Source organism: Dicentrarchus labrax, unplaced genomic scaffold (assembly GCF_905237075.1).
Source record: "Dicentrarchus labrax unplaced genomic scaffold, dlabrax2021, whole genome shotgun sequence".
Taxonomy (NCBI): domain Eukaryota; kingdom Metazoa; phylum Chordata; class Actinopteri; family Moronidae; genus Dicentrarchus; species Dicentrarchus labrax.
This window is the reverse complement of record NW_026136718.1, coordinates 21,105,881-21,130,043: the sequence shown is the minus strand read 5'-3', so window position 1 is coordinate 21,130,043 and position 24,163 is coordinate 21,105,881. Positions and strand designations below refer to the sequence as shown.

The 24,163-nt window shown below is 40.8% G+C and overlaps 1 protein-coding gene across 2 annotated transcripts in view; it reads right to left on the bottom strand.

The window, feature by feature from the left end:
* Positions 1–24,163, bottom strand: part of ncanb (neurocan b) — a 137,484-nt gene that overhangs the window by 38,922 nt on the left and 74,399 nt on the right. For both annotated transcript variants that reach the window (XM_051377107.1, XM_051377106.1), the window contains exon 10: positions 16,470–16,586. In XM_051377107.1, coding sequence (XP_051233067.1) covers positions 16,470–16,586 — 117 coding nt within the window. The remainder of the gene's footprint in view (positions 1–16,469; positions 16,587–24,163) is intronic.

The following is a 24,163-nucleotide window of genomic DNA, read 5'->3' as shown; positions in this document are numbered from 1 at the left end:
GAACTTAACAATACCTTTTGCAGGCTGATATAAGATGAGTTTTATTAGTGTTTGTCTCCAAAACCTGTCATCCCAAATTTATGATGTTTTAAAATATTTATCATGCAAGAGGAAAGGAAATAATCTTAATTTTATACTTACAAAAATAGATTTTAAATATGTTCTTAATGTTTTGAACATAGTGGGTCAGTGAGGTCAGAGGTCAATATACGGATATTATCAGGAAGATGATGTGAGGTATTTATTTGCAAAGAGAAAGCCTGTTTTAGTTCACTGATGAAAGCCAAAGTCTGAGATGTCTTTATTCTTATCTGTCCTCCTCTGCTCATTAAACTGAACTGAATGCCGTCTGTCTTCTTTTGGTCATCTTTTTGGTTGCGTAGCAGTGAGTTGTTTTGCAGATGTCCTATTCTCTACTCCAAACGCTCACATAAATATTCACCCACAACATCAAATAAAAGGAAATGATGAGATGTGAAGAATGAGATTTTTTTTTTACTTTTTGCATTTGTTGGCTTCGACACAAAAATAGCTACAATTTCCTCTGTGCGAGGTTCATTCTGCAGCTGATTTTAAGTGATCGCTGTTCCTGTGTTTAGGTGTTTGTGATGTAGCTGAAGTGGAGTGGAGAGGGAGTAAAGATGCCAGCTGCCCATTTTGAATGCCAAAACTACTACAAACATCTGTTGAGAGGGTTAAGATTGCAGCCATTTGCCTGTCAACTGACTGCTTGAAAGAGTGCTGGGAGTAGTGAAATTCAGTATTACGTTTTAAGAACTATTTAACATTTGAGGGAATGTTCTGAAGGAGTGAGAGTCCCGTTTCTGCAAAATGCCTCTGCCATAATTGCTTCAGGAGATTGTAAGAAACTGACAAAAAGTGCTTCATTAAGTGAAAAGATGAAGAGGGCAGCAACAATGAAAAAAGTTGAAGAGACAAAAAAAAGAGTTATAGAGAGAAAAGGGAGGCATTAATGAGTCAAATTTTAACATTCAGACAAAGAATGAAGGAAAAAGTCGTTGAGTGACAAGAATTAAAAACATTATTTTGCACACATTTACTGTACAGCGCGATATGTTTCTGTAAATACATCACAGTTGTGTTGATTCACTATGCAAGTACATACGTTCAGCTACACGAGCAGAGGTGAGCAAAGGAATCTCATTATGTGTTGTCATCCATCCGCACCAAACAACTGTTGGTGGCAGGCGGAGGCATTTGAAAGCCAGCCAGTTTGTCCTAACAGAGCTGGAAAAGCACATTTTTCTATGTAGACTAAATGCCAGCAGTGCAGATCAAACAGCAGTCTGATCAATTACACAGAGAACCTTTTGAACCAGTAAATGCCACCCGGAGACTTCACATCTGACAGGGTTGTATGGAGGGCATGAAGGGACAATATTAATGCGACAGAGGAAGACTTTTTTTGTCAGCTACATGGAAGCATACTCCCGATCGCTCTATCTGTGACACACACCCATGCAGAAACACACTCTAACAAACACACAGGGTGCCAGTCTGCCCTCTTATCAACCAACAGCAGTGACAGATCTGGTCACCCTTTTCATATTCTCCTAATTGCCTCCGAACCACAGCCGACATTATGTAAAAATAAATTGACATGACATCCTGTAAAATGAAGGCTTTGAAATGGAAATGTTTGTCACACAAAGGTTTTTGCTGAAAGGCTCTTTGTGTTTGTCATCTTTCATTGTGCGAGACCCTGGATGATTGACTTCCTTTAGCTAGCTGAGGGGCATTGACATTTCCATGCCCTTCCACAAAGATGGATACCTTTCTATTGAACCGCCGCTCGTCCAAACAGCATGCCCACTCAATGGAGCATGTTGTGTTGTGTCAATAACTATAATGCTGGTGTGTGCTGTGTGTGTGTGTGTGTGTGTGTGTGTGTGTGTGTGTACACAGCAGCATTAATGAGTATGAGCATAAAATGAATTTGTATGTGTTTAAGTGAATTTATTTGTTTGTGTAAGGATTGTGTGTGTGAACGGTGCCTGAGAGAAACTTCTAAACCACACTCCTTGAATGTTTGTACTCTTGTGTGTGTGTTGGCACAGCACATTGTGTGTGTTTACAGAATGGATATCCACAGCTGCAAGCATAAATTTGATGCATGTGTGTTTTATAATGTGTGTGAATGCCTAGTCGCTTGCTACAGAGAGGAATTGGTGGTCTTGCCTCCTACTTCTGACTCTTTTGGGCCCCCATAGATGTTGATCACACAATAATAACTTAAATCTGCACAAATAATACTAGAGAGTGTTTTTAGTGTCTTTCAGCTCACTGTTTTTGTTTTTCGGCCCACAACTTCAATATTTTGACTCACCATTCGTATCGACTCTGTTTACAGCAGCAAGCAAGTTTTTCCAGCCAGAAGCTCATAAAAAAATCTCTAAAAACCCACTGTACACAAAGTTAGCAACTAGCTGGTGAACATAGTGGAGCATTTAACAGCAAGAACCAGATATTTCCCCCAGGAGCTGGTGGACTGAAAAGAGTGTACAGAAAAAACTGTATTGGATCTTTTGGACATGGCCAGAAACACAACACTGAGTGAATGCTTACCTTGCTTGGAGTCTGCTGGATGTGTAAAGTAAGCTAACATGTTTGCCACAGGTATAATAAAACAATGAGCACAGTTTACATTAATAGTATAATCCATCATGCATCTACTTGGAGGTGAGGTAAAGACAGCCACATCTAACAAAGAAATGACAGTAGTGTGACTGTGGTGGAGAAACAACATCACTACAACTATTGTGAAATCTTGTTGCACACACCTTACTATACATCTATTAAAAGACAGCTACAGCCTGTAAAATCTGTAAAACTACAGGTCCAGACGGCATTAAGTCGGAGTGTACCATTAGACAGTCCCAACCCCATACAGCAGTTGAAAAATAACACGGGAGTCCTCTGTGTTTAAATGGATTTCTGTTTTGTCCAAAGATTAGTTCCTTCTGTTATGTAAAGAAAAAAAGATGTTGGAGCATCCCAGCAGAGGAGATTTGAGAGTAAAGTTTAACAGGTGTTCATTTTAAGCTTTGCACTTGAACATTCCTTCCATATTTTGTGCACTTAAAATTCTTCGGTTGCAATATGTAGGCTTATGAAACAAAATGGCTGATATAAAACATATGAAACATGGGTTGGGTGGGGTGACATGGGTTTCTAGACCATGATAACTACCAGATTACTGTGCGGGTAGAAGAGAATTATGATAGGATTCTTATATATCCATACATTGTATATTGGACCTCTCAGAGTGATAGAAGTACCCTCATGTTTTTCTTAATCTTAGACATACTTCAAAATGTCTGCAGCTTATAGATTTGTATGTATGAGATATGGTATTACATTATACATGCAGAAAAAACTATAATATGATTAACTGACAAAACAATCAGACCTCAAGGTCAGTTTAGTAGCTTTTGCTTATATTTCTTGATCTGTATTAGCAGATGGTGTTTGCCCAGGTGTTAAAGCTCCAGAACAGCTACTAAACAGATTATTTTGTCAACTGACATTTCCAAGATCAAGAAAAACTTTCTGTCTTAACTTTTAAGGGCTTGAATGAAAGTGTTCAGAGAAAAATGGAAATTTGAACATGTACAATCCATGACAGCTGGGAAAGCTTTATATGATTGTAAAACTCCACAACAGCAACTAAATGGAGTTTTATTTTTGTCAGCTGCTGTTTTCAAGGTCAACTATAACATGATAAACTTTTCAGTGTTTGCTAAGTTTGTATATATATGCTTATACATACTGCACATACCTGCATGCGTACCTGTGTATCTGCTAGCACCTGTGAGTGTGCGTTTGTCTCAAATGACAGTGTGAGTTGTTTGTGTCTCTGTGTGTTTACGTGCGTGTCTTTGCAGGCAATATACTGCAGAGTCCTGGGCCTTCAGCTGTGTTTAGGTGCGGGTGGATTACAAAGGGATCAGGATCAGCAGGGAGAGGAGGAAACAGACAGACTACACAGCAGCTCTCGTACAGCCCAGGGCTCTGTGCTGCTCTCCAGAGAGCTCAGTGCAATGCTGATCAACCTATCAGAGGATCCGGCGTCTGGAGAAAAGTCCTTCATCCTGGGGTTTCTGGTGAAAATACAGAAAATGCTTCATCCCTTTTACTTGGCTAAGATGTTAGGATGAACAGGGATATGTTACCTCACCACCAGCCCAAGACGCAATTACATCTTGGAGCCCCGACGATGTACTGAGAGCTGCACGCAGGCAACGATCCAAATTGTCTGGGTTTACCAGACTTTCTTGTGCGTCGAGGGGAAGCGAGCAAAGTGAGCCTGAAACCTGCCTTGTAGACATTTCCAAAAATCACACCAGGACATGAAATATAAAAACAGCAAAAGATTCATCTTAATTCATGTGTTGCAATGTGAATGTGTGAAAGTGCATACGTCAGTGGCGTGTGTGGATGCGTGTGCCCACAGTATGTTTCAGACAGGCCTTTGCTTTGGTTGACAGCGCTGCTGCAACATTCATAACAGCCTGGGAAAATGTAATGAGGTAAAGTGTCACAACATCTCACATCGCTCTGCTAGCCTTCAGTTCTGACAGCCTGACTCCACTCACTGATGCTATGTGTCTGTGTGTGTGTGTGTGTGTGTGTGTATTCACTGGCTCCATCTTAAGTGTCTGTTTATATTTCGTGTGGGAGGAGGCCACTGGCCAGGAAAAAGAAGCCAGGGATGGGAGAAGCCAAGCAAGCTGCCACAGTGCCACCAGTATCATACAGCCTCAGTCTCTATTTCTGGCTCCTTACAGAAGGAGAGAGAAAGAAACTGGAGAGAGTGAAAGACTTTTTTTTAAACTTTCCCTTCCTTTCTCCTCCCTTTTTTTCTCCTCATTTCTCTTCCTCCACAGACATTTCCTTTCCTCCTCCTTCCCTCACTGCCTTCCATATTTCTTTTTCATTAGTCACTTCCGAGTCTCTTCACCTTCTATTTTCTCTCCCTCCCTCCGGAAATCTCTAAATGGCAAGTTTATCCTCCTTTGCCCCGTGGGTCTTACCAGGCTAATTTCCTTTGAGTCAGGAGGGTTTACAGGTGTCCCTTTAGGCCTCCTGGTGTTAGCAGAAGCAGCGTCCCTCTGGGCCATGTGGGGTTTGGCCTGTTCCTTGACAACTTTATCTGCCCGAGACACCCAGGGTGTGATCATTAACGCACCTCACCTCAGCTTAAAGGAGCTAGACGTCTAACTCTTGAAATGGATTGCTTATGCTATCACTTTTCTGTCCCTCCTTCATTAGCGTTCTACATTGCTGTCTTCCTCATTTCCTTCCCCTTTACTTTCCTCCTTCCTTCCTCACTTCCTTCTCTCTTGGTCCTTACTTGTGTGAGCGTACATACTTAAAAAATACAATAACTCTGCTCTTAAAGTAGAGCAGTTCCCCAGAGGGGTGAATGACAGGCTATTCTCTGCCGCCTGTCGCTATTTCTGACATACTTAAAGAGGAAATAGTAGAGTGAAATTATCTATTTTTTCCTTAGTGCTGTCAAAATCAATTAATCACTGACAGTGAAATTATATAAGGATGTGTTTCTGAGTGGAGGGAGCTCTGATGTTGAATCTTTAAATCTTCATCTCAAAGGAAATGGCTCAGGAACCAAATAACTGGCCTCTGGTAAATCTTAAGCAAAACTGCTATTTTTCAGGCCTGGTCAAGGACTATATCCTCTCAATCATCTTTGCTCTGTCTCTTTCTTGTTCATGCTTTCTTGTTCCATCTCTCTCGGTCTCATTCTTGTCTCCTGCTATTTATTTCTGAATCTCTGGCACGCCGTTATAGAAATAAGGAAAAAAAACAACAACTACTTCTACTATTGGGTTAGGTCACTACAGTGTGTAATTTATGTGTACTTGTGTGTGTACATGCATAGACTGTATGCGTGTGGTCATACATGTGTGAGGATCCAAACAATATTGATATAATTTATTTATATATAATTTGACAATGCTGAAACCGCTGCACTACAGGTGCTTAAGCTAACGTTAGCTAATGTTATCTTAACAGACTGACAAGACTCTTTCGCAGTAACAAATCAACACAAAGTAGTTTACACTCAAGAACCACAGAACAAACAGCAATGACGGCATCTGATCACACAATTACTTAATAAACATTTCAATAATCATCATTCATCATCAATGGCACAGAGGCCAAATGTTATCACAGACACAGATTACAGTAAGTGTGCATTTTCTAATATTTGAGAGGTAATTTAAATCCCCGATCCCACTCCATAACAAAGAGACACCTGTATTCACCCATCAGACCTTCATCACAGGGTGCAAAGTCATTAACAACGCTGCCCAAGGCCAAATTCCTCACTTTGCTGTTCTTTAATAAACAGAAGAGTATAGCCACTGAGTCTTTCTCTGATCAAGCTACTGGTCACTGCTGCGAAAGGGCCCACCCACAGACACTAGGCAATTGTTGTTGTCCTTTGTGGGCCCTTATAAGATGCTGGGCCCCGGTCCATTGCACCAGCTGCACTACTTACGCCACTGGCTCCAGCTGTCCATAATTTAGACTTGCTATATTACGCTACTTGCTAGCTATCTCTCTGAAATTGACATGAGATGATCACCTAGACCACTCTGATGGTCTTTTATGAACAGCATCAACAGGCTACAGCCAAGACTTCATTTTTATTGTTTTACTAACTTGTGGAATTAACAATAATTAGCTACAGCTTGATGAAACAAAGTCGTTAATGAAAATTGTTTTATCTGTGCTTTTTTGGCTATAATAAGTCAAAATGTCTGCTGTGACAAAGGTCTATTATAGCCAGTGAAACTGACAGTTGCCTGTTTACACTATCACTTGTCTCAGGGTGATTAGACACTGTAAATGATTAAATGTCACTGTCAAAGTTATAATTTAAACAAATTAGAAAAGTTGTACTCTCTTTCAAATAAAAGTTCATATCAACGATCAGTCATCCAGCCCTAGCTTTGGTTATTTCAATCAGGAGAGACTTAATTTTTTGAATTAACAAATATTTAATTGATATGTGCAGAATGAAGATGAGAAACAGGAAAGTCTTTGGGGATTAGACCCCATCGTGACGTCAGTGTATTTGAAGGGGTTGGTGAAGCTTTATTAATTAATTACAGGGAAACCCCCCGAAAGAGTCTAGACACTGGCGGTGGTGGTGGTGAAGGAATGAAGAGAATGCTGAATATCTGCATGTGATGAGGACTTCTGATGAGCTCAACCTGGGCACTGGATATGATGAAGTAGAAGTGAAAGGGGTGGAGGAGAGTCACAAAAATTTCACACTGAAATGAAAGCTGAAAGCTGCAGAGAGCAAGACAGTTTTAAAGTTTGACAGCAGCAACATGATTGGCTGGAGGAGATTGTGGCTAAATCTGATTGGATTAACTGAAAGAGTAACAGCTGATTAAAAAGGAGAGTGAGAGAATTGTGAATGAATGAGGCATAATGAGAAGATCTCCCTGGTTGAACTTACGCTGAGCTTTATTTAAAGGCCTCTTGAGTTTTCTTCCAGAAAAATAAATAAAGTTGTTTATGTTCAGTGTTGCTCACCAAAACTAATTGTCTGTGTATCCTTGAGGTCTAACAAATGTGTTGAGTGTTGAATTTCCTTCCTCATAAAAAATTTAGTTGATTTTTATCTATTTTCAGTTGTGGATTATTTACATCCATGTTTGTTAGCTAGTAGTTTTTTTGTTCACGGCATTAACAAAACCAACTGTTGATCAGTGGAATAGCGTGAAACCAAGGCTGGGTTGTGAACTGTGTTGTATTGGGTGCACGATACAAACAATACATGGACCCACTCATAAAAACACTGGTCTATAACACTACTAGTGGTAGAAAACTCATGAATATAATCTGTAGGACAATTTGCATGTGGTCATATTGTTTTTATGTTTGTGTGAACTCTCATATGAATGTAGCATAATGTGATCCATATTTATACTTGATTATAGAAGTTTTCAAGTCCCTGTGTGCAAGTGATTGTGTATCTGTATGTGTGTGTGTGATGTTGTGTGAGTGTTTCTGGAACGCTGATAAGGCCCCCCCCCCTGTGTAAAACCCACTTCCCCGTCTTCATGGGAAATCAATTTGTCCCGCTCTCTACGTGGCCAGCCTTTATATGCTTCACTTCCTCCTACAGCTGTCAGCCGGTGTATACAGAGTCATTGCCTCCATCCACCACACACACACACACACACACACACACACACACACACACTCTAACACACACATGCTGAGCTAAACCAAACAGATATCAGGCACACGCATGCATATTCATTCACTGTACCAGACACTTCAGCTGACGAGTAAATTACAAAGAAGAGTAACAGAGCAGTAAAGATGAGGCAACTCAAGGTGGCAAGTGTGTGAATGTGTGTCTTTGGGAGAGTGGAAATGTGTGTGTGTGTTGGAGAGAGAGAGAGAGACAGATAAAGAGAGAGAGGTGAGTCCTGGCAACTTGGCCAGCAGCTCATTAATCTGTAGGTGTGTTTATACCACAGAGATACTGCAAGCAGCGCTCACATGTGCGCGCACACACACACACACACACACACACATAGAGAGAGCCCTGCAGCTCATTGTCATTCAACTCTGCAGCCAGCATGTCCTTTGTTTCTCATTGTCCTGAGGAGTTTGGAGAGGAAGGAGTGTCCACACTGATTGAAAACTGGGAAATTATGCCATTTAGCCATCTCTTAGTAGTGTGAACAGAGTGTAACTGCACATTGGTACACACCTGCAGGGGCTTAGTAGGTTGTAATTGTGTTAATGTATATGTGTTTGCTTCCATGTGTCTCTGTCTGAATTTTTGTGTTTGATCATTTGTGTGCATTGACCAGTTTTGTGTGCATATGTGTGTCTCTTATTGTGTGCATGAATGCTTTTGTGCGTATGTAAATGTCTACATATCACTGCCTGAGTCAGCTGCAGGCCGAGCAGCGCCAATCAGGCACTCCTGGTGGTGTTGGCAGGACTGGGATAAGAGTACGGGTGGTGGCGGGGGATGGTACAACCAATCATAATGCTGATTGAGGAATCCAGTGGCGTGGATGAATTAATGAGGCATGTCGATGCAGGCTGAGCCAGCCAATCATAGCCCTTTAAGAGCTCCTCAGCTGCCGACAAACTGTGACAAACTGCTGGTCATCAATCACACAAAAGACACACACTGTGCCATTTGCACACTCGCTGTTACATCCAGCCTCATGCATGGTTCATCCGAGTCATATGTTAAAATATAATTGTCAGGCCATTTTTGGTTGCTTAGGAAACATTCTATCCAAAATTACATTTAAAATGTTTTTTTAGTGTGACAATTTCTCTAAAATACACTATTTGAGTGCATTAGAGTTTTTCTCTACAGATTTTGCACTTCGCTTTTTATGATATAAATCTTCGTATAATCTAGAATATGTTGTTGGACACTGAGCTGCTGTTTTAGCAGTAATTGGAATGAACTACTGCAGCTACAAAGCTGATCCAGTTATATTTAAAAAACAACATTTTAAGTTTAGACTGTAGTATTTCGCTATGATGACTGCATGTTACAGGCATGAAAACGGGTCAGGGCTGGAAAAGGTGAGAAGGATATTACCCCTCTAGGGGGGTTCGGGGGCTTGCTCCCCCAGAAGAAAATTTGGAATATTCCATACTTTAAAGCATCAATCTGATTTTTTTTCCAACCTGGGGAGAGCTGGAGAAACTTAACTTCAGCCATGAGTCAAAAATATTATGTCTTCCTTACTAAGTATTATCCAAGCTATTGTCAGCCAGCCTGTCCCTGGGTATAACATTTACAGTATTTGAGGCACAATGTGGTAAAGTCACCACAAATGGCTTAATGCATAACCCCCACTAGAGATGGTGGACATGCTGTAACTTAACTTGTCAACTCTTCCATCATGATTGACAGCCAATACAATGTTATGTAATTCAGATTTTAATACATTTTATTATTTATTTTTTGTGATTTACCGCGAGGAGGCGTCTTTGTTTCAGTAGAGTCTTTAATACAAAAACACAAAGGTGCACACAGACGCACAAGTACAAAAATGCTGATTTCCATATTCTTGTTCTTTGTCTATTTCTTAAGACCTTCCAGTAAATACCAGACTCTCCATTTTCCAGTATCCACACTATTATGTTATTATGTTTGTCTGTGCCGTTGTACCCTGTGTGAGCAATCAAAATGCATCATTGCATGAATCATCATTTTCTAATGGTGCTTCCTTTCAGCCTGTGGCCAGTACTGGATGTAAAAAAAGAAACCAAGAAATAGCAGTAAAACTCAACTCAACTTATTGACCCAACCACTAGAACTTTGGAGGATTTGAAGCCAAACACATAAATCCATTCCATCATTAATGAAGGAGTGAATGGGATGTCCTGAGGGGAGCAGCATGGCAGAACCAGCCTTTTCCATCTATCTTCCCGTACACACCCCAGCAACTCACTGTGAATCCATCCATCTGCAGCTTTCTTTCTTTCTTCATGCAACTCTTTGGTTACACTTTTGGTTATAAGTCAGCTTTATTGCATACAATACCTCTAGGTTTAAGAATGCCAATTTCACTTTCTGCCTCAATTCACCTCAAATCACCAGATTTTCTGATCTACTGACCAAAAATCTCAACTGCCCATATGTATCTACAACAAATCATTGATTATACTCAGCCACAGTCCTTCCCATTCCCCCTCCGTCCTCTTTGACCTCATCGCTCAGATCTGTGGATACACTGGTAAGGTGGGTTAGGGGCCGATGATATTAATAGCCCCAACCTCATGAATCTTTCAAGCTCAATCATATAAGCTGATGTGAGAGGAGTGAGTCTCAAAGGATGAATTAGTTAATTCAGAAGCCCTGCGGGGGTGTTTCTCTTGGCCTCTTTTAAACATGAGTTATGCATTAGCTCTTCATATAGTCTTGGGTACATATTGGTTTTATATATGACCAAACAGGTCACAGTGTGTGGGTGGTCAAGTCTGCATGAGAGGAAGACAGTCGTAAAAAAAGAAAAAAGAAGGAGAATATATTTTGTGAACACTCTTGTGAGCATATTTGGCGATTCGAGTATGCAGGTGAGTGAGTGTGTGAGCTTGAATACGTTTCATTTTATGCATGAGTACAGAGACATTTCTGTATGAATAATTGTATTGGCCTTTGACAGGAAAATACACAGCAAGAGAGAGAAAGAGACGGAAGCAGGGAGCCAGAGAGAGAAGGGTGGGGAGAGGTTAGGGGTTGCGTGGGAGTGAGGAAGTGTGGCAGGAAATGAAATGTGTTATTTGGGAGAAATGCTAGGGGGGCTACGGGCTTGTTTTCACCCCAATCTCTGCACTGCGGAGCAATTTCAATACAGTGCAATACTGTAGGTCTTGGCAAAGAGCAACGTGCTGGAGGGGTGAGGCTGGAAGAGAGGAGGGCCGAGGGATGGACTGAACAGGAAAGGAAAGAAAAATGAGTAAAAGAGTGATAGAAGGGGGGCATGGAAAATGATAGGGAAAGAAGAAATGGAGGATTATTAAAAGACGTGAAAGAATGGGGGGGGGGTGACGACTATGGCAGTGACAACTGGAGATAAAATATGATGATGTGGATGTGGAAAAATAAGGAAAGGAAAAGTCACATTTGATAGAAAAGAGAGGAAGGGAGAGAAAACTTAGATCTAATCTAAGGCTAAATGAGGCCAGAGTGTGTGGGTAGGTGCAAAATAATTAAAAAAGAAAAAAAGAAAAAGCATCAGGTGTGCTTCCTGTCAAGCAGAAAACCAACTCGAGGACATTGCTGTGTGCACAGATAGAGGATGTTGCTATTCAATTTATTTTGCTGAAATTGACCTGGGAGTTCTTCAAACCACCTGTGAATCTCACTGAATGTTACTGTGGCTTTTTTTAGAAAGTGATAGGTGTGCATGCCTTTTACTGTATGCCCACTTTCCCTCTAGTGACTGATTTGCTTAAGGAGTTGAAGAGGAATGAAAATGCTGATAAGGGATGAAAAAGAGGAATAAATGGAGAGAAAAAGAAAAAGTAAGATGACCACTGGAGCGTGTCACTTTGGCCAAATTGTTGAGCCTCTTCTAATGCAGCTCAGCTACTGTTCTCTCTTCTTTAATTCAACATGCAAACGATGGAGAAAATGGAGGAGGGCATCTACATGGGGCCATGAGAAAGATGGATGGAGAGGGACAGGGGTTGAAAGAGAGAGCAGGGTGATCAGAGTAATTTCCTACTCTTAAGAGGATCATTTACTGTCTTGACCCCACAACACATGTTGCATTTGAATCCTACCGGCTATTAGTTTTGATTCTGCTGCGAAAAGCCATAAAGAAAACACTACATTTATATCTCTATTTGTTGGTTTGTCCAAATGCATATGACTTGAAGATTGAAATCATTTACCTGCCTGCTCTCCTTCTTTCTTTCCCCTGACTGACAGACTGTCTGATGGGCTGATTGAGGTCTTTCTGAAGAACAAACAGTGGTCGACCAGAAATAATTTTCCTAACTCCAGCTCCAGTTAGAATCACAGTGATTTGTTGACCCGTGTTCAGCGATAGACTGAGACAGGTTAATGCGTTTCCTTCACAACAAACCACATCTGAACTAAACAGAAATAGCTGCTGCTGTCAAAAAGAATGAGATTTCATTTTTAAGATGCACAAAGAAAAAGAAAAGGCAGACACAATATAAATGTAAAACAAGGACGAATCTTAACCTTTAAAACAAATAACTGCCGACCTCATCTCTCTATTTGTGGGTTCTTAAGTCCAAATAAACTAAAAATATGGTACTTACCCATTTGTACCCTGTTATATAAAGTTATAAAGGGAAAAGCGTGGGTATAAAGAACATCCCATTCAAGAGCAAGGCCATCAGGACTTCTTATTAGCTTAACTGACATGTGAATGGCAGACGACAATTTGTTATGTTGTCACTTTCTGTGAGTGTGGAGAGTGCTCACATTGAAAGGAAAACACAAAATAAAGAAACAAGTGAACAGTAGAACTATATAGCTGACAAAACAGACTTGCTTGTTGTAGATCTTTTGACTCTTTCTGACAGTCCTCATCTTTCAATTCAAACCCACCAATCTCTCTCTCGGCAGGTGCAACTCCTGGCAGCTAATGAGTCAGAGCCACCTTCCCAGGTGTGATGTCAGTTCTGACCCTGCTTCCTTCAGCCTGCCTAAACCAAAACGCTTTATCATAACAGTTTCCAATAACTTTAACAATTATACTGTCAAGTGACAGTGAGCCAGAATGCACAATATCAGGGCTTTGAAACTAAAGCAACTAAATAGAATTTTATCCTTTAGACATTTGCTTTTCTAACTGTTGGTTCCTGATAAAGGCGTATACCATAGTGAAAAGCAACGTTTCGAATGTGGAAACTGAATTATTTTGTAGACTGGACAAAATCTGGTGATTTTTGTTTTGGGAAATGCATCACAGGTTTTGAGTGACACTGCTGCACAGCTTGATTGATCATCAGTCCACCTAAAGGCTCAGCACACCCACACCGATGATTTAAATTACTCTGGTTGATTAGATTTCTGCTGGGTGGAGATATGCTGGGAATTACATGATGTCCCCAATCTCTATGTACTAACACTAAATGGTGAATTGTCCTGTCATAACAAGTTCAACTAACAGCTAAGGTGAGACAGATCACACTCAATCAAGCACACACAGTCCTGAACAGAGGTCCAACCACACAAAATAAGTGGATTCATTGAATTTCCTCAGATGTACAGGGGTCTTGTCAATACTCGTCCAGAGCAGCAGAACAGACACGTCACTACTTATCTGCTTTTTTGTGTAAACAGAAGAAGGATTAGAGACATTTAAGCTGAAATATTTGACTATTTAATTTGGACATAATCAGTGGAGTAGAATCCCTTCAGGTGCTTTTTTTTTTTTACATCTTTGTTTTGGGCTACATTTTTATTCTCCTATATGTGTGAACAAATGTTCATTCCAGCTGTGAGGAAGGAAAATATAATTCATTATTGTGTCTCAACACATGGCCATCAAACTGACAGGCTGTGTTGTGCCTCATTAATCACTTATTCTGCTGCAGAATCCAGACTTTACCAAATGGTCCTGATGATCAATGCAATACTAAAACTTACAGCTTAGATTTTTAACAAGGGTGTTACACATTATCCGCCATGTGCCTTTACTGGCAGCCCTGAATCAATTTAGATTAAGTCAGGAATACAGATGAAGAGAAGGACTTTTTAAAGCTGTTGGAGTGCTAACACTGAGATGTCCACAGCTTCTTCTTCTTCTCTCACACCTACCCTCATAAATATTAACTACAGACCCGCAGTAGAAACACAGGCCATCAATAATGCAGCTCCCCAAAATGCTTCTTCCCAAATAATTGCAGCTACAAGCCAAGTCCTCGAGACAGCCTTTAAGGCGTGTTGCAGCTGTGGTGCCACTGCCTCATTTTGCCTAAACAATCATTTCACATGGAGGGCAGAAGCAGTGCAGGGGATATTTGTTTACATCCCTCTTGTGCTATAATGGGGCTGTGGTGGATGCATTTAAGCTTGGTTGGATAATAAGATGGTCAATGATTAACTGAAGAAAATAAGAGCTGCAGGTGTGTAATGTAACATAGAAATTAACCACACTTCTCTCATTCCTCATTCTTCTGGAACAGCACTCTGTTGGTCAAATTGTGGTAAGGCATTTGCTGTTATAGGCAATTAACCTTTTTGACTTTGGCCATAATTAATATTAAAAACATCAGATATGCAGCTGTTTAGCAACATAATCAACAAAACAACACTTAGTAACACTGGGAAAGGCAATTAAACACTCCTGAGAGGAGAAAGCCAAAGGAAAGACACGCAAGCGCAAACGTAATGCAGTAAATAACAAATATTTTATAAATGTGTTTTTCTCCCAACATTTAGGCTGAAATGTCATAATTTATTCCAATTGCTTCTAAAAAAAACATTTGGTCTCATTCAATAACAAACCCAAACCCACTCTAGCAAATGTAAACTCAGTGTGTGTAATTCATGCAGTTAACATACATTTGTCACAAATTATTGATCCAACAACAGATTGTAGATTGATCTCCAATAGTGTTAATGCACAGGCACACCTAAATGTTGCATAATATGTGCTTTTGGGTATAAGCACTAAAGGTTATTGATAATCAGACCCAGGACAATGTGCCTCTCACAATCCCTGACCCCCGATCTATGACCTCTTTCCATGAGTAATGACCCTTTAAACCTCAGCTTGGCCTGTTGTCTTTGTTTGCATGAATATAGAACACATGCTTGAGAGGTTGGACTAACACAAGATTGAACCTGCTGGGTGGTCTTTTCTAATTCAGGAGGTTCGGGAAAAGGAAATCTGATGGTGCATCTGTCTAATAACTGTTTACACTTGATCCTGAAAGTGATTTCACTAAAATAAACACCAGTGCAGCTTCTGTATGTAATCAAAATATTTACTATGGTTTAACCCGCGGTTCTTTGGCCAGGACCCAGAATCACTATGCCAGACAGAACGCTGTCAACAACAACTTTGTACCAACTGTGATGTGTTAAAGCTCAATCGAACCCTATGGGGTTCATGTTGCTGCGTTTCTTCAAGTCTCATCAAAAGTGAGAAAGTCACTTTGATATTTTCTGCCAGTGCCACATCTACTTAATCTTCGTTTCTTTATTTTCCAGCAGTCTTCCCTCATCTGCAGCACCATGTGCTGCTGCTCCAGCACTTTAATCAGCTGCTCCACCCCTCGCTGAGCTCATGGCTCCTCTGTGGCCCATGTGTCCTTGCATGTCTCTGTCATTCACACACACACACACACACACACACACACACACACACACACACACACACACACACACACACACACACACACACACACACACACACACACACACATTTTCTGCCAGCCATTCTCGCATCACACGGCTGAGTGGAACAATGAGCTGTATCCTACTCCTGGGGCAGAAGGTGAAAACACACTTACACTGAAATACACACACATATACACACACACACACACACAGTTGAGTACATATAGCACACATTCAGAAACATCTGTCACAACTGGCTGACTTGCAGCATATGGATATTCCCTGTTCATTTTCAGTCAGGGAACTTGATCCAAAACTACTAGACCTGACAGGAAAGCTCATCTTGGCTTTCAGTGCACTAAGACTGCATCCAGAGTCCTACTAACAAATAAAGAAACAAAACCCACACAGGAAAACTTGCTGGTGCTTTCCTCCTGAATTCATTGCACAGTAGAATACATCTGGTATATGCTATCAGAACATATGCCCGCCTCTCTTTCCCTTATGCCACTGTGACACGGCAATCTGTCTGCAGCTGCTGACCTCTGAGGTTTCCCCACTCAGCCCTGACCTGGCAGTGACTCACCGATCTCGCAGCTCTCTCCAGAGAAGCCCTGAGGACAGTAGCAGCTATAGCCGTCACCTTCCTGCAAGCAGCTCCCTCCGTGGAGACAGGGGTTGGTCTGGCATGGGTTATTCTCCACTGTAAAGACAGATAGATTGGGAGTGGGAGAGGGGAGGGGGTTACATATGAATTCATAATTTATGTTACAGAGAAAAAGCATTATGAAAGTGCTTTGAATGTTGACAAACTACAGCAGCAGTGACCCAGCATTATGCCCCCCTCATTATCCTTCCTGAGCCCATCCTCTCGCTGCTCTGACAGAGATAGAGGAAGAGTATAGTGGGCAGACAGTACGCAGACCCTTCCCTGTCTCTATGACTTTCTGCAAGGTGACGGATTGGCTGTTGTTGCATCTGTCGTGCCCCTGTTTATCATGACTGATGCTACCCAGGCGAAGGACAATGTGCTGAGTCGACCCCCTCTTGCCGTTCTCCTGCCTCCCATCCCAGGTCCTACTGATGAGCCAAGGTCCTCATAAATTAGCTGATCATCACCCAGTCATGCATACCGGCGTGGGGCACCTATTTTTATGGGATATTACAGAGTTGCAGAGAAAGTAATAAACATATTTTACATCGCTGGGCTATAACTCCATACCTCTTCGTGGGAAATGTTTTGGCGGATGAATGGTGGAGATTGAAGAGATTAAGTCGTAATTATTACTCTTATATTTTAGGATGGGACGGAGGGAGGAGGAGAATTTGACAAGGACGGTTAGAGCGCAGAGCAAGCGTTATATTTTTATTCTGTGTGCAAAGAAGGACTGGCTAGATTAACTGTCTTTTTATTATCCAATCCTGATAGGATTGCACCCCCTGACACAATCTGTCAGGCCATCTAATATACTGCATCTTCTCCATAATAACAACCAGCCTCACTTAATGATGTATGAGCAGAGAGATGCTGTGCAGAACATAGAGTGCAGTTCTCCTGAAAGTCTGGGAATTCTGTCATTTGTGTGTGTAAGTGTGCATTTGAAAAAGATGGTGTGTTTATGCATATGTGTACATGTGTGTATTTCTAGATGTTCGCCTGACCCTGACTCACTGCAGACTGGTGGTATATACAGTAACGTGAGTGTGTGTTCAATTTCCTGTGAAACAGGGAGATAGAGTCCCCCTGCTGCAGAGAGGCTGCTGTTGATACACTGGGCAAGGAAGATGATGGAAAGGCTGCCTTTGAAAATGCATAAAAGTGATTCGCTGAATGAGAAAAACCATTAGAGACAGGCTCATTTCTTAAATCAACAGCGGGGAGGAAAAAAACAACATTGTACGTGCCTTGAAAACATACATTGCTTAAAGGTTAACGATGTACTGATGGAGATGGTAAAATCTGAAAGTGTTGAGCAGTGCATGACACATAAAATAAAATAAAAGAACACACAGGATATGGTCAATGTGAGTGCCTGGTTGGGTCTAAAAAAGTCAGGTAATGGAGAAGAGAAAATGGAGAATCAATCCATCCATCCATAGGACCAGTAAGCTGGTATGCTATGGAACTGACATTTAGTCCCTGTGCATAAAACCAGTGTACATGTAATCTAATGTAGTTATTTTCAAAAACATGTAATGTTTCTAATAGCAAGCTATTTTTTCTACCAAGTAGTGGGTTAGTGTGATCAAATGCTACATCCACATCAGTTTGTGTTTCCCCTTACCTTGACACCAACAAGTTATTTGTGTGACGCCTCACTACAGCTTTACCTGAGCTTGAAGGAGGGCATAGGGCAACAGTATCGAAACATTTAATTGGAAGGGGAGGGAAATACCACTCGAAGGGGGAACAGACTTCAACACAATATTGGTCCCGACTTTCTGCTCTGTGATACATTCTACTGCAGGTGGGGTCAACCAGTCAGACTTAAAGAGCCAAAAAATAGTTGTACTGGCATAAAGGGACCCATTTATTTAAAGGTAGACAGAAGTGAAACTTTGTAAAAGAAATATTGATGAAACATCATTGTTTAATGTAATCATGTGCCGTTGGTGAAGTGTATGGAACTGTACTTTGCTGGTCAGTTAAACTACAAAATACTGAGTGCATTCATTATTACATTATTTAACAGTATATTTCGGTGTGATATAGCTTTACTGTAGCTTGTAGCTTGCTGAAAGTAGCAAGTAACAAATCTTAACTGTATACTTTATCTACGTGTAGTGAGGAGTAGCTTGTAGCCACAGTCTGAAGGTAGCTTCCCCAACCACTGTAACAGTTATGATTAATCATGATGTTAATCAGTTTCCAACAACATAGAAAATACCAAATGTGATGTGACTTGTTAATGAGTTTTGTTAAATGAATGGTCAAATGATTTGTTTGCTGTTGCCACATTTCCCATCACATTACAACATGAGTATGTTCTCCATTCCACCATCGCATCAAGCAAGAGTGGATGAAAGCATGTCACCAACAGTAAGTTCAGTGTGTGGGAAAATGGGAGTAATCAGTAAGTACCTCAATCTACTTCCACAGCTGGTGTCCACGGCAACTCTTCAGGTAAATTAGATGATGTGATGTGAAAAGTTATTTGGACTAGGCTCATTTTGTGTGAAATCCAAATAGTCAAAATGATACATTGTTGGAAAAAATGCTTCTCAAAGCAGCTTGTGCATCTCTTTCATACAAAATGCTTACAGGACCTTCACTTTCAAGTGGTCAGTTTCTCTAATCCACTGTGAAATTCAATGTCTTTGTTGAAAGATCAAGGTGACGTTTTATGGAGTTGAAATAGTGTGTGTGTGTTTGTGTGTGAAATACTAGAAGTATATGATACCACATGTCATACTGCAAATTAGGCAGTAGCAGAATCAAGGTTACAAAGGTAGCTCGCTTAGCTTAGCAAAGAAACATGACTGCTGTCTTTAAACAAAAATACATTTAATTTTGATATAGCATATATATATATATATATATATATATATATATATATTATAGTTCATTGTAAGGGATTATGTTTATTTCCTTAAACAAACTAGGTAAAATGGACAAGAAACCTTAAGGAATACCTTATTACACCCATTTTTTCTAGGTTTTATGTAGATGTTATGACAATATTTTTTCAGGTAAAATAATCAGCCATGTAATTTTCCTTCTGTAACATGTGAAAATGTCTGTAGAAGAAGTCTATTAAGCAATAAATACATAATTGACCATGACTAAGAGTCTACAGCCATGCAGTTCTGCGAGGCACATGCAGACGCTTAAGAGGTATAACGTTTACCATGTTCACCATCTTAGTTTAGCATGTTAGTATGCTGACAGAAATGCTAACAGAAAGTACAGCTGAGGCTGATGGGAATATCATTAGCTAGTATTTAGTCATTCGTATTTGACATATTGAGCTGACCCAAAATAAACATCAAAGGTCAGTCTGGTCACATCAAAAACAAAAATCTGATACAGTCATCTGAGGTACAGATCAAACTGCCTGAGGCAAGAGTTCAGTGACAAAATACCATTTTATATATTACGTTTAAGCTGGTGACATCTTAAAATATACCTGCATGTTCTACAAACCCCTCCTTATGCATTAATCTGTCCCACTAGTACTGCCAAAGATAAGTCTGACATGTAAGTATCTCTGCATGCAGTTTTGGTATTAAATCTGAGCTACACAAATACCTCTCCACTTTGAATCACAGCCCAGTATCTTCTGCAGTGCAAAAAGCAGTGATGCACACAGTGTAACTGACAGCTAAGGACCGGGTCATCAAGTAACCCCAGCGAGGAAGGCTCAGTAGCCAAAAGCTGTACTTCTCATGGCCATTCTCCCAGTCAATCACACCACAGAAGGTAATGCTGTACAGTAGTTCTGGCTTGTGTTTTTATCTGCATTAATACTGCACAGGGTTTTCTTTGCCATCATAAAAAATGAGAGTGACATATCTTAAAAAGTAATCCATAAGCTCCTTAGGATTTAAGTGGATGAAGTCACCAACTGATAGGAAAAACTGGAGCAAAGCTGAGTGTGTGATTTTTCGTGCGTGTGATTTTTCGTGCGTGTGGGTACGCATGTGTTAGATGCCTTAGAAACCCTAAAAATGTATTTCTATAGGTCCATTGTACTCCACAAAAGTTCACCAGTTCCAGCAAAACGGCCTTAATGATGAGATTAAAAGGACTTTTCTTCAGCTACCATCTACCAGCACTGATAAATGATGGCAGTGCTGAGCGGTAGCAGAATAGGACATTGATCCAATCTGCAGACAATTAGTAACGACTTATTACACACAAATGAGACTGCGTTCTTCACCATCTGTCCACAAACAGTAGCCTGCAGTCTTAGCTGTGACATCACATGTACACTGCACAGAAATGAGACAGCAGTTATGGATCGTAAGACTGCAGCAACATCTCAGCCCAAAGAAATGTTCTGCACGAATGGATGAACACGCATGGAATCAGCCATGTAACAGGTAACTTAAAATGAGATGTGACTGGTTCAGCGTTTAAACATTCATTTCTTCAGATGACATTTTGCAGTTTTCATAATTACGGTAGGAAATGTGCGTGTGTGCAAACACGTGAAACTAAAGATATGCAAGAGGAAAACATTAAAAAAGACATGAGAGAGAGAGAGAGAGAGACAAACATGAAGGAGAGAGAGACCCTAGTCCATAGGAAAGAGAGAAGGAGAGGATACAAATTAAAATTTAGCATAGAGAAGCACCACTATGAGCGAGAGAGATGGACTGAGAATATGAGAGAGAGAGAGAGAGAGAGAGAGAGAGAGAGAGAGAGAGAGAGAGAGAGAGAGAGAGAGAGAAAATGTCAGCTAGGGAGGGACAGAAAGTCACAGAGGGAGCTATCATACATTTCCTCCTTCTTAATGCTTGCTGCTAGCTTATGATTAATTACACACTGGTCTTAAAATAGGTCGCCTCTTCCATTCCTACTGTGCATCTTTCTTTTTCTGTATGAAAGACAGAAAGGAAAAGAGAAAGAGAGGAAGTCCGAGGGAGAGGGAAGGGAAGAGAAAGACGCTCCAGTTTATGAAAAAGACAGAGATGAAGGCAGATATAACAAAAGGGAGGCATATTAGGACTTACATGGCTTCAGCTTTCAGGTCTGAGCTTTGAAGTCACAGAATAGATAATGCAAAGTGTTCTTCCTTCACACTGAGCAGATAATGCAACATCTCTTCAGTCCTGTGCAGCGTTTCTTGAAATATGTTCCTCTGTGTGACATTTCACTGCTCTATGGGGTCATCTTAAGTTTTTTCTAAGCCTCTCAGGAGAGAGATTATCTTAGCGTTGTGGCATATTTGGGAAGCTACTCCCCAATGTCAACTCATACATACACCCAAGATTTAGAATGGACCATAAAAGAGGATTGCGATACAGGAAATGTCTCGCATCCTATGAAGTCTGAAGCTGAGCGGTTAGCAAATGCAACATAATGGAGGCTTGCAGAAAAGCTTGTGCTGACAGAAACACTGAACTCTGCACGAATAAACGTGTGAAACACACACAGAGCAGAACTGCACACACACGCACTTACATTTACTGTATGTACACCTGCTTATCATCCGCCGCGTTGCTGTGCTTGGACTCACTGAACCTTGTAATAGCTTTGCTGAGGCAGAGATCATGCCTCTGCCTGTTCAAGTGCTCCCCATCTATGAGCGTGATAAGCCATCACCTGGGCCTGGCAAGAGCTGCCCTGTTAAAATTTAATGCTACAGTACATCCCTAAAAGGTACTGAGGCACACACAACAGTTAGAGCCATATGGATGGCTGCGCTAAACTGCAAAGTACGGGGGCTTAAATGCAGTCGTCTTCATCACATTGATGGCTCATTGAGTCAGTAGTGTGAAATATTCATATTGTCACATGCATGGTGGCTACAGTGAACATGTGTTTTATGCGTTTAGTGATGATACAGAGCAAGAAAAGGCATATATAATACATTAGTGTAAGCAGTTTTGTAAGTGGTGTCACCTAAGCTAGGTCCAATGACACATATGGAGCAAGTCTTAATCAAAACTCTTCTGCAGATAATTGAGTTATATTACATGTATCTGTTGTGATATTGTCTGAATCTAAATCTGGAAATACAGTGACAGCTACAACAAAGGCCAAGAAATTAACGGTGAGATCCAACACACGTTGACAACATAATTCAGTAAGTACGATGGGAGGTTGAAAGAAAGTTGTTCCATAAATATAATAATAAATAAGAACCAGCTCATATAAAACTGGAATTGCCCTTAAAGATGTATAGAACTAGTAGAGAAAGTAAACAACATAAATGTGTTAAAACAATAACTGTTCCATGAAGACAATTACACACATCTTAAACTCCCTGGGAAAGCTAATAATTAGCTGCAATGAGTGTTTGGCCAAAGTTGGCTGCTCACTGAGTTATCTGTATGAGTCCAAGTTTCCATCTCTCAGCTGACAGGATGGACAGAGGCAGACAGACTCACAGAAAGGAATATGATCCATGTATCAACGTGTCCCCAGACAGGCAAGTCACTCACTGCAGATGAGCTGCAATTACTGCCACGGCAAGCTGAATACACACCGGGGGATATATGAAACCTATTTCTGCTGAAATATAGATAACGCCTCTCTCTAGCACAAAGATGCGGACCCCATTGCAGTTTCAGATTACTTCAAAGTGATTGATTTACAGAGGTGAGCTACGTGAGGGCGGAGCGGGAGGGCAAGGGAGAGGGAAGAGGAAGAGAGACAGAGGTTACGTTTACTTGTTGGTGGAGCCGCTCTGGTTTGGTGCTGATGATGTCAGTCAGTCTGCAGAGTCCGACAATTTAATGTGCACGGAGGCTGACAGTCTGCAGTGTTACACCGAACTCTTCGGCACTACAGTCTATGAGGTCATATACACAGCGGGGAGGGTCAGTGCTGCCTTGCCTCCCCGAAACCAAGCTTCCACCTCTCGCTCTTAACCCACTGCACCAACTGTCACTCTAAACCAATGGTGTCCAAGATAAATCCAAAAGGTCACAAAATTATCAAGAGAATAGAGAAAAACATGGTCTGCTACACAAAATTGTTTTTTGTCTAGTTGTTTTTTTGCTTTATCAAGTGAAATACTGGGTGATTTCAAGACTGTTATTAATTACTTAAGTCAACAATTCGAGGTTAGAAGGGAAAGTATCTATTTAATGAGCGAGTACATTGCTTTATTTTCTTTTTTTTCATTCAACTACAGTATTAATCAGGTATAGAGTTGAATTTATTTAGAGAAACTATTGGTACCTATTGGTTGTGCCATAACTACAAACTTGCAAGTTCATTGCATGTGACACTGTGCAAGATGGGTCTAATAAAATCATGGTTACAGTCTGTGGCAGATATAAATTCTGCAATGAAAGCTTGGTGAATTGTAGAGTTGCAGCCAGGAAAAAAAGGGCAATTCTGCAAAGTGAGTTTGAGTAAAATATGTCTTAGCTCAAGTTGGTGGACTGGTGTCTAGATTGATATTACCAGGTTCAGCCAAAACACTTACAATGTAAGGGGCCATACATTGCATGATATCAATCTTGACATGTGGTTGCAAAGATCACAACTACAGCACTATTAATCCAAGGGGTCACACACAGTATAAACTCAGCTGTTGTAAAGAATGATAATGTAATACTTTATTGATCCCCCCCAGCACAGGGAGATCAGAGCCCCTGGTCAGC